General features: G+C 34.8%; 1 protein-coding gene across 1 annotated transcript; it reads left to right on the forward strand.

Moving 5' to 3' along the window:
* Positions 1–6,577: 6,577 nt before the first annotated feature.
* Positions 6,578–10,711, forward strand: LOC109158590. The gene is made up of 3 exons (XM_019306476.1): positions 6,578–6,808; positions 6,851–7,123; positions 7,409–10,711. Exons 1-3 carry the CDS (start codon positions 6,578–6,580, stop codon positions 10,709–10,711), a joined length of 3,807 nt encoding a protein of 1,268 aa, XP_019162021.1.
* The last annotated feature ends 1,789 nt before the right edge of the window (positions 10,712–12,500 follow it).

Below are 12,500 nucleotides of genomic sequence, written 5' to 3' on the forward strand. Positions count from 1 at the left end.
TAAAGTTTCTTAAATAAGAACATTTTGACTTCTCAATACTTGCCCACATTGATGGGCAAGCACTTATGTTTATAAGAGGATCATTGCTCCTCTTATATAGAGGAGCTCTCTCTTTTCAAACATTTTAAATGTGGGATCAAAATGATCCCACATCATTTACAAAGGGTGCTGGTGGCTAGCCTTTGTCTCTTTTTTTTTTTTCTTTTTTTTTTTTGTTAATTTTAATTTTATTTTGTATGTAGTTTTTTTTTATGGATTATTATTATTATTAGTATTAGTATTGTTGTTGTTGTTGTTATTGTAATTTGATTATTTGGCAAATTCGTCAAAATTTTAAGAAATTCGCCTGTTTAACATTTTATATTTATTCAAAACACCAAAAAATATTATTTAATAACTTAGCAATTCGCTCTAAACTGCTTAAAACTAAAACAACTCATATACATTTTGGGTTAATCTTTCTTAAATCCCCTAATAAATTCTATAAAAAAAAAAAGCCATTAAGATAATGTTTCTTAAATAAGAGCATTTTGACACGTTGGGCTTCAATAGGTTGAGAAAGTTTACATGTAACAGGGTCAATCAAATAGTTACATTGTAGAATCGTGTCCACCTTGCAAGGTGGACACAGTTCTATGTTTATAATTACAAAACTATATGTTCATTATCATAAAACTATATATTCATAATTTTTGAACTTCATATTTCATAAGTATTGAACTCTATATTCATAATTACATAACTCTATGGTCATAGTTACTGAACTATATGTTCATAATTATAAAGATATATATGCATAATTGTTTAACTTCATATTCACAATTATTGAATCTCTATATTCGTAATTACATAACTATATGTTCATAATTATGTTCACAACACTATGTTCATAATTATAGAACTGTATATTCATAATTTTTGAACTATATATTAATAATTATGAACAATTTTTGAACCGTGTCTACCTTGCAAGGTGGACACAGATTCACAGCATAATTTGTCAGGTCAATAGTACTAAAATAAAAAAATAAAAAATAAAATAAAAAATAAAAAGCCTTTGGACTTTTCAATACTTGCCCACATTGATGGGCAAGCAATTATATGTTTGTAAATGCTCCTCTTATATAGAGGAGTTTAAGAACTCATCTTTCCAAACATTTTCAATGTGGAATCAAAATGATCCACATCATTTACAAAGGGGAGCCACCTTTGTCTTCTTCCTTTTTTTTTTTTTTTTTTTTTTTAATTTTAATTTTATTTTGTATATAGTTTTGTTTGGATTATTGCATTTGTTGTTGTTGTTATTGTTGTTGTTATTATTATTATTATTATTATTGTTATTGTTATTGTTATTATTTTAATTTATTTTATTATTACATTATTACATAGAATTTTTATTATACTTGAACAATAATATTATCAATTATATTATAGAATATAATACCATTCATAATATTACCAATTAATAAATTTTATTTAATTTCCATTTAACATTTACTTACCAAATAAGCTTTACTATAACAGTTTGGGCGGGAAAATGAAATATGATGATTTTGTTGTTGTTTTTTTTTTTTGAAAAGGGATGATTTTGTTTTTATATAATAATAATAATAATAATAATAATAATAATAATAATAATAATAATAATAATAATATATAATATATAGATTAATTATTACCCTAATACTTAATTTATAATTCTGATTTTAAAATTCTTATTATTATTATTATTATTATTATTATTATTATTATTATTATTATTATTATTATTATTATTATTATTATTATTATTATTATTATTATTATTAACATTAACATTTGATTAGTTTTATAAAAAAAATATAAATTCTAAATTTTGTATGAATAAATTTAAACTCTAACCCGACACATTTTCTTATACAATTGTATAATTCATTGTATATACACATAATATTTATTAATATGTATAAGAAAGTTCTATAATATAATTTCATTAATTATAATTTATATTGATAGATTTATAATTAAAAAATTACATTTAAAAATTTAAAAAGTAGCATTTAAATTTTGCATGATTATTATAATGCATAAGTGTATGTATGATTAGAAATATTCATTTTTGTTAATTTAATAATTTCATTTCTTTAATTATATTTCATATTTTATTATTTGTAATTTAATGAAATTTCCACAAATATTTCTATGGAAGAAATCTTATATTTCTCAATTTCATTAATTATATTAATTATAATTACCAAATATTGTGGCAATTACCATAATAATTTCATTAATTATATTAATTATATTAATTCAAATTATATTAATATTAATTATATTAAGTATAATATTTGTACTAATCTCTTCCAAATTTAAATACATTACCATAATAATCACACAAAAGAATGAAAGAAAAATTATCAGAATAATTATCTTTAATAAAAATAAGAAAATTATATTAAAATTAATTATATATTAAGGTAAGTATAATTTATTTCATGCCCATAATATTATACATTAAGTATAAAAATATATGTGTATATAAATTATCATAATAATTACACCGAAAAAGTAACAATATATAATTATTAGACAATAATTTTAATAATTAATTATTAACGCAAGTATAATTTATTTTGTACTAATAATATTATACATTATATACTTTTAATTTTATATTGATAACCATAGTCTATGTATATACTTTAAGAAAATATTCATTATTAAAGAGGGGATATATAATTTAAAAAGTAAATTACTTATTAAATTACCTAATATAATTGTCTTACTAATTGATTCCATGCTACTATGTATAATTCATATATTTGAATTTTTTTTAAAAAATATAAATAGCTATTAATTGCCTTAATAATTAAAATAATTGTTAGTCAATCAATATTCAATAGTACTAAAAGTATTATTTTGAATTTTTATATATAAGATATAATATTATTAAATTGAAATAATTAAAAATAATGTGTCCATATTACAAAAGATTTTATAATAGTAATTTTTATTGCCTAATAGAATTTGGCAATTATTAAACATTGTTTTTGGTAATTATTGTATGACATCTAATACTAAAATTATTAGGTAGAATTTTTATAATTACGGTAAAATATTATTAAATCAAAATTATTAAAAGTAATGTATCCACAATATAATATAAATTATACTTGTCTTAAAAATTAGTTTTTTAATGCTACTGACTCTATTACATTGTATTAATATAAATTTACAATAATCATTTATTAATATAAATTTACAATTATAAATTTGTATAAGGAAAACATAAAAACTTCTGTTAAAAAAAAAAATCCCTCCATTTCATTTTTCTCTTTCCTCACCCTCACATTCCCACTCTCTTTAGAAAAAGACAAAGTTGGATGAGAAATGGCCTCTATCTACAACGTCTTCACCCCTCAATTCGATTTAGCTTTTGCTTGATTGTTGTTTTGCCCAACGAACCACGTAAACACTTAACGCTGCTTGTTAAAAAAAACATAGAAACTTGAATGACATGTACAAATCTCGAAGTCAACATACTAACTCTAAGTTTCATAAAATCTTACAAAATTATCAAAATCACCGTCGTTATCATCCTCGATCGCATCTCTACGCTCTTCCATAACAACTAAAACATTAGGGTTCTATTACCAAGCCTCCTCATCCTCAATCTCTTTTTGTTGAAACCCATTCACAGTAGGCTAGAGGTCCTGCTTTTTAATCAAGTAACCACAACACAAAAAATCACAATAAATTGAAGAAAACAACCAATCCAACATGCAGAATGCAACACTTTGATCTCAGGGTATTTAAAGAAAAAATGTCAAAATCAAATAACATATACCCCAAATATACATACATTTACACCAGTAACTGAACATACACTTGGACACACTGTAACAACATATCATGATATACAAACCCCTAACAAATCGAAATAAAGATGAAAACGTGAACATAGTTTACACCTATCGGAATCATAATATTTCCTTGAAATGAACTATGAGATCTGAGCTCCTAGCTTTGCAGGCTGCATTCAGAAACAACCATATAAAACTTAGAAATCAAATGAAATAATAAACTGGAGAACAATATAGAGTGCAAATGAAAGTATAATTTGTATTTATATGTGAAAAATACTAATTCAAAAGGAAAGTATAATAATTTGTAATTAAGGTAATAACATTATTATTATTATTATTATTATTACTATTATTATTATTATTATTATTATTATTATTATTATTATATAGATTAATTATAATTCTGACGGAATATTCCTTACCATTAAAAGGAGTACGTGTATATATAATTTCCATATGCATACCCTAACAATTACAACTACACTTCACATGAATATTTATGAATTTAATTATTAATTATATATAGATTACCATAATATTCTTTCCATAAACTTCACACACAGAATATTTATAAATTTACATAATTATCCCTAAGTTTTGGGGGGGAAATTTAGCTAGAGGATTTTACTTTTATATAGATATATAGATATATAGATATAGATATATAGATATATAGATATATAGATATATAGATTTGATTTGATTTCAGTCTGATTATGCCTAATATATTGAAGTCCTATAATACACGGAAATAGGAATATATCTAATATAAATGGAGATGAATATAAAATTACTATAATTTGATTTGAATATAATGGCATATAATAATATCTATATATAAATAATGGATGATATTACATAAATGCCTCTAAGTTTTGAGGGAAAAATTTATAGATTAGGATTATTGTTATGCGTGTACATAAATATATTTGATTTGGACTTGAGTACCAAGGCTCAATATAATAAAATGGGCTACGTTCAAATTAGCTTTTGCATGGAAAAATGCTCTCGAAGCAACGATCATCGGACGATCAAGATCCGCCCCAACGGAGCTCTAAGAAGTCCAAACACGACGTCAGGAGGCTGGTGACGCAGGCTGGGGAGGCGATAGAGGTCGTACCGGAGACACCTCTGGAAGCTATGGTGGAACGCGTGGCCCCGCCGGAGCCCATGCGCGATCCGCCTCTGTTGTCTTTCAGGGATACGGTGGCGAAGAATAGGGTAGCGGCCATAGATTTGCCACTGGGCGATCAGGATGGAGATGACTGCTACTCGGATGATGAGCAGCCCGGGGAGACGGACGATCCATTATGCCCAACAATCAGGCTAACCAGGAAGGAGAAAGAACCCATCAGAGCGCCGTGGAAGCAAGCGTTGATCATCAAAGTCTGGGGCAAGCGTGTGGGATATTCCTTCCTAATGCGGAAACTCTGTGCGCTATGGAGGCCGAAGGGAAGCTTTGAGATGGTAGCGATCGACAATGATTATTTCCTAGTCAAATTCGGATCTGTAGAAGATCTCAACTTCGCAAAGTTTGAAGGGCCATGGATGATCCTCGATCATTATCTCATTGTCAAGGAATGGGAACCGAATTTTGATCCGATCGCGGACAAAACTGAGAAAGTCCTGGTATGGGTTCGTTTCCCCTGCCTTCCCATAGAATACTACAGCGGCATTTTCTTGAGGAAGATCGGAGACAAGATCGGGCGCCCGGTCAGAGTTGATCACGCGACAAGCAATGCATCCAGAGGAAGGTTTGCCCGGATATGTGTGGAGGTGGACATAACTAAGCCGCTGTTATCAAAATTTACCTTGGAAGGTCGCCGCCGGTTCATCGCATACGAAGGGCTCCATCTCGTATGCTTTCAATGCGGAATGTATGGGCACAGCAATGAGTCGTGCCCGGCGTCGAAAACCAGTGAATATCCACCTGAGACGGAACAGAGCAGTAGCATGGTGGAGAAAGCTGTCGATGTACGCCCAACCGAGGCGGAGGAGACGGTAACCAAGCCCTATGGGTCCTGGATGGTGGTAACAAAACCAGATAGGCGACGTCATCAGAAGCCGGAGACGAGCAGACAACGCAAGGCGGAGATTCCAGCACATGTCGGCCAATCCCGTTTCCAACCGCTGGGCGACGACCAAGAGGAGGTGAACCAGGAAGAAGAGGCAGAAAAAACGATGGGCCTGGAAGGCTTGGAGGATGGTAGGGACGTGCAGCAACCCGCTGGATTGGAGGTGAGCGCGAATGTGATCCCCGATGGAGCCCTTGGGAATGGTAATCAGAATGCATCGAACACAAGGAAGCAAAGGAGGGCAAATGTGGTGGTCAACGAAAAGCAAATTGAAAACCAGAGGGGGACAAGGACAGTGAACGAACCTAAGGGGAAGGAGAAGGCAGTCGGATATCAAAGTGTTCAGAAGAGGGGCTCACGGCGTGCGGCGGAGGAAGATGAACACATTGTGGTCCGTGGGTCGCATGGAGGCAAACATATCCAATCTGAAAAAGTTTTACACGTGCAGGTTGGCAGAACAAGCTCCTCGCATGCCTTGGAGGATGTAGGGGAGCACCACAATGATGATCCGGATTGCTTAGATGATGACGGGGACGCCGTGATGGAAGTTGATGGTGATTCAGGGGACAACGCCGGGGATACTACCGGCCGCGTTTCTCTGGTTTAATCGGGTCCTTTCTTTTTGTTGCGTTGTGTTTGTTTTCTCTGACTGTTTTCATGATTTGTATTATTTGGAACTGTCAAGGCGCAGGGGGAAGAGAATTCCACCGCGTTCTCAGGCTCTTAATTGAAACTCACAGGCCAAGTTTGGTGGGATTGGTGGAGCCGAAAGTGTCGGGGTCACAGGCCAACGCCATTTGCACCAAGTTTGGGTTCGATGAGTGGGTTCGAGTCGAGGCCGTGGGCTTTAGCGGGGGAATATGGATTCTTTGGGATAAGGCTATTCAGGTTGAAGTAATTTTTACTCACCCTCAATTCGTCTTATTGCAGGTACAAGAAGGCACTGCAGACCCGTGGCATATGGCTATAGTCTACGGGAGTCCAGTCCATTATCTAAGAAAACGTCTATGGAGCGAGCTACAGGCGGCCAAAAGAGCGATCTCCGGCCCTTGGTTAGTGGCTGGAGACTTTAATGCGGTGACCAAACAGGAGGAGACACTGAACTATACAGACTACTCGACTCAAAGGAACGCAGATTTTGTGGATTGGATTCACAGCGAGGGGCTAATTGATATGGGTTTTTGTGGGCCTCGTCTAACCTGGGTGCGAGAGACTAATTCTCTACCCTCCAAGGGGGCGAGGCTTGATCGAGCCCTCTGTAACGTGGGATGGAGACAACGTTTTGAAGAAGCCTTTGTCAAACACCTCCCACGGGTCGCTTCAGACCACGCACCTCTTCTGATCAACACGCACATTATGCATCATGGGGGTGGTTAGTTTCAGTTCAAAAGTCAAGCAGCATGGTTCACAAATGCTTCTTTCCATGAGGTGGTACAAAAATCTTGGAACCAAATGAAGTCCGTACAATCTAACCTTTGTGATATGCAGGCAGAGCTGGTTAAGTGGAACAAAGAGGTTTTTGGGAGCATCGAAGGCAGGAAGAAAAATTTATTAAACCGTATTGGAGGCATCCAGAGGCTCAGGGCGGACCAGCTCCATAGAGGACTACACCAACTTGAAAACAAATTGAAAGGTGAACTAGAGGAGGTGTTATATCAGGAGGAACTGATGTGGTTCCAAAGGTCGCGCGAGGAATGGATCGTTTCGGGGGACAGAAACACCAAATTTTATCATGCTGCAACAATGGTGCGAAGGGCCAGGAATAAAATTCGTAGCTTGAAAGATGACACTAGCGAATGGATTAATGAGGGGCAGCAACTACAGCAGCATGTGCATAAGTTTTTCTCAAATCTCTTTAGGGAGGAAACACCTGCACCCCGGGAAGAGGCTGTAAGAGGCCGCTTTCCTACTTTGAACTCGGCGGCATGGCGGGTCTTCAATAGGAAGGTAACGATTGACGAAGTTAAAACAGCTGTATTTGACATGAACCCGATGAAAGCCCCGGGGCCTGATGGGTACCACGCAGCCTTTTATCAACAGATGTGGGACATTGTAGGGGCAAGCATGTTCGACATGGTGGAAAAAGCATTCGAAACGGGTAAACTTCAAGAACATGTGAATGATACGCTACTAGTGCTGATCCCCAAGGTTCAGATGCCAGAGACCATCAAGCAGTTCAGGCCTATAAGCCTGTGTAACGTGTCATACAAAGTGATAACTAAAACTATTACTAACCGCCTTAAGTTCATTCTTCCAGGTCTCGTGGGGCCCTTTCAAAGCTCTTTCGTACCAGGGAGGCAGATAACAGATAACGTGCTTGTGTTCCAAGAGGTGATGCACACAATGCGGACCAAACGCGGGAAAACAGGGTTGATGGCGATCAAGATTGATTTGGAGAAAGCATACGATCGTCTGTCTTGGAAGTTCATTAATGAAACTCTTATTGATGCAGGTTTCGAGAGTGCTTGGGCCGGGGTGATTATGGAATGCGTCCAGACAGCTAACATGTCGATTGTGTGGAACGGAACGCGTTTGGAAAGCTTTAAACCCCAGAGAGGGGTGCGCCAAGGCGATGCCATGTCCCCAGCCCTGTTTGTTCTTTGCATGGAGCGGTTAAGCCAAGCTATAACCGAGGAGGTGGCTAACGGTGCTTGGAAAGGCATAAGGCTGGCTAATTCGGGACCTATCCTGTCTCATTTGTGCTTTGCAGATGATATGGTCTTGTTCTCGGAGGCTTCTGTGGACCAGGTAGCCGTAATTAAAGGATGCCTGGATAGGTTCTGTGCAGCTTCTGGGCAAAGAGTAAGCTTAATCAAGTCTCAAGTGTTCTTTTCCAAAAACACGAGCACTGACCTTGCCGCGGAGATATCAACGGCACTTAACATTCCCGAAACGAAGGATCTAGGCAGGTACCTTGGGGTACCGTCAATTCACGGGCGTATCACACAGTCTACGCATGGTAGTCTGATAGAGAGGGTGGCGGCGCGCCTAGAGGGATGGAAGACAAAAACTCTCACGTTCGCCGGGAGAGTTACTCTAGCCAAATCAGTGATTAGCGCCATGCCTACTTACACAATGCAGTCTATGTGGCTACCGATGGGAATCTGCGACAAACTCGAGGGCATGATAAGACGATTCATTTGGGGAGGCGACGAGAATACCAGGAAGATAAGCTTAGTTCGCTGGGATAAAGTAACGCAACGCAAGAGCACGGGAGGACTAGGCCTGCGAAATCTTAGGGAGGTCAACTCGGCCTTCATGGCCAAACTTGGGTGGCGTATGAAAACGGAGCCGCATAGTTTGTGGTCCCAGGTTCTCCACAACAAGTATGGGGCTTTAGAGGACACGAGAGGCGCAGCGCAAGGACGGCGAGCATCGAACGCTTGGAGAGGGATGTGTGCTGCATCTCATATCCTGGACAAGGGAATTACTAGAATTATACGAAATGGCCATAACACCCGCTTTTGGATGGATAGATGGGTGAATGATCAGAGGTTGTACGACCACCTCCTTAAACCGTTAAGCCTGCCGGAGCTGTATGCGAACGTGGCCGATCTCTGGGAACCGGGAGTTGGCTGGAGGTGGAATATGATCGAGAGTGTGCTACCGGCAGAATGGAAGGCAAGAATAAGCGCACACATTGTTCTAGAGGACGACGAGGAGGATGATACCTGGGGTTGGAGTAAGGAATTAAACGGAAGATTCTCTGTTAGTTCTGCCTACGCTCTTTTGGGAGACGAGAGCGAGCAAGCCAACGATAGAATCTGGGAGGCCATCTGGGCAATCAAAATTCCAAACAAGATGATTCACTTCCTTTGGCTTGTTAAGCATGGGAAAGTGTTGACAAATGTTGAACGTAATAAAAGGCATTTCACTTCTGATAATGCGTGTTCTCTTTGTGCAGGTGAACCAGAGACGCTCCTTCATATTTTCAGAGACTGCAAGGAGATGGAAGGCTTGTGGGAATCTTTGCTCCCTCATACGACAACGCAACTGCTCCGTACGAAACCTTGGAAGGACTGGCTATCGCACAATCTCGAGGCAGACGGCAGAATGGGATTCCCAGATGGTTGGCGAGAGACGTTTGGGGTTGCGGTTTGGTGGTGCTGGAGATGGCGGAATGACAGAGTGTTTGAAGGCAAGTGTACAGACACACACCGGAAAAGGCAATGGATTAAAGATCAAGATAGGGAGATACGGGATGCTGTGACGAAGAGATGGTCGCCTATTTTACGAGGCAATGGTCAGAATAAGAAAGTGTTCGTATGGGACAAACCAGCTGATGGTTGGATCAAATTGAACGTAGATGGCTGTTGCAAAGGCCGTGAGAAGAGAGCCGGATGCGGTGGTGTCTTGCGTGATACACAAGGGAATTGGAGGAGGGGGTTTTCGCATAACATAGGAGCATGTGAAGCTAAAGAGGCAGAAGCTTGGGCGATCCTGGTAGGGCTGCGCATGGCCGCTCACTATGGTGCGAGCAAGATTGTAGTCGAAAGTGACTCCATAGCAGTTATAAGAGCTCTGAACTCGGGATATCATGCGGCAGGAAGATGGGGAAACATCATGAAAGTCTGCAAGAGGGCGAGCAGCCATTTTGAGAAAGTGGAGTTTTCACACATTGTCCGGGAACAAAATAGAGTGGCGGACAAGTTGGCTGATCACGCCCTCACTCACGCTATGGGAAGTAATTGGTTTGAACAACCGCCTGGTTTTGTAAGAGAGCTGCTGTGGAGAGATAGGTATGGTGAAAGGGTCCATCGTCCATGCTTGAGCAGGCCAAATGGCGTGTAGTTTTTTTGTTGTTTTGGGTTTATCCCTCCTTTACGTTCCAAAAAAAAAATAAAATAAAATGGGCTACGAAGATATCATGTCAAAATTGTAGCTTAAAGAATATAATATAAATTAAGCAAAATAATTTATTTATTTAAGGTAGAAAATACTAATTTATATTTATAGGTAGAAAATACTAATTTAAAAGGAAAGAATAATAATTTATTTATTTATTTAAGTTAATAACATCATTATTATTATTATATTATATTATACTATATATATATATATATATATATATATATATATATATATATATATATATATATATATATATATATATATTATAAAAATGCTGTAAAATGAACTATGCTTGTTAAAAAAAAACATAGAAACTTGAATGGCATGTACAAATCTTGAAATTAACATACTAACTCTAAGTTTCAGAAAATCTTACAAAATCATCAAAATTATCGTCTTTATCATCCTCGATCGCATCTCTACAATCTTTCATAAAAACTAAACCAATATGGTTCTGTTACAAATGCTCTTCCTCCTCAATTTCCTTTTGTTGAAGCAGAGCCTCCTTAAATATCTTCAAACTCATACCAGACGATATAAACTGCAAAACATATTGAAGTACGTGAGAATATAGTTAGAAAAATGTAAAAAATTCATACAAAAAGAAAGCAGAGAGATGAGTCTGAGATTCTTTGATTGAAGAAGCCCTTGTATTTATAGGTAGAAAATACTAATTCAAAAGGAAAGTATAAAAGTTTATTTATTTAAAGTAATAAAATTATTATTATTATTATTATTATTTATTTAATTTAATTTCCATTTGACATTTACTTACCAAATAAGTTTTACTACAAAAGTTTTGGGGATAAACTTGGTTATGAGGATTTTACTTTTAATTATATATAGATATAGATTATTCTCATAATTTTTCTTTCCTTCTTTTGTGTTATTATTATGGTAATTTTATGGTAATGTATTTAAATATTAGAAGAAAACAAATGTTAGAATTAATGAAATTATTGTGGTAATTGCCACAATATTTGGTAATTATAATTAATATAATTAATGAAATTGAGAAATATATGATTTCTTCCATAGACATATTTGTGACACTTTCATTAAATTATAATTAATAAAATATGAAATATAATTAAAGAAATGAAATTATAAAATTAACAAAACATGAATATTTATAATTTTTTTAAAATATACATACATATACTCTTTAAATTTCTAAATATAATTTTTAAGTATAAATCTATCAATATAAATTATAATTAATGAAATTATATTATAGGACTTTCCTATATACATATTAATAAATATTATGTGTATATACAAAGTAATATACAATCATATAAGGATATGCGTCCGATTAGAATATTTATTTATTCATACAAAATTTAGAATTTACATTTTTTTTATTGATTTCTAAGTACAATTCTCTTAGTTTTTATTATTCATATTTTTAAATTTCATATATACATATGAAATACAATTTGAAATAAATCAACTTAATCATATGAATTTTTTCTATAAATTTATCTAAATATGTACATGATTAGAGAATATATTAACCATACAAAATTTAAATTTTATTTTTGTATGTTATGAAATAGATACTTGACTAAATATATAAAAGTCCAACTATATTATTATATTGTACATTTTAACATCTTTTTATTTTTTCTATTTTTATTTTAAATTCATAATAACAAAAATAAAATTCCGTGCAATGCATGGATAAAACACTATATTTAAAAAATACAATTTGATAAATATCATAAAT

This window comes from Ipomoea nil, unplaced genomic scaffold (genome assembly GCF_001879475.1).
Source record: "Ipomoea nil cultivar Tokyo-kokei standard unplaced genomic scaffold, Asagao_1.1 scaffold2823, whole genome shotgun sequence".
In the NCBI taxonomy this organism is placed as follows: Eukaryota; Viridiplantae; Streptophyta; class Magnoliopsida; order Solanales; family Convolvulaceae; genus Ipomoea; species Ipomoea nil.

Excerpts from the sequence above, each read along its gene's own strand:
- LOC109158590 (XM_019306476.1), top strand. The coding sequence starts at position 6,578 with ATGATTTGTATTATTTGGAACTGTCAAGGCGCAGGGGGAAGAGAATTC. Across the intron at positions 6,809-6,850 it reads TTTGGGATAAGGCTATTCAG|GTACAAGAAGGCACTGCAGA; the intron begins GTTGAAGTAATT and ends GTCTTATTGCAG. Across the intron at positions 7,124-7,408 it reads GTGGGCCTCGTCTAACCTGG|GCAGAGCTGGTTAAGTGGAA; the intron begins GTGCGAGAGACT and ends TGTGATATGCAG.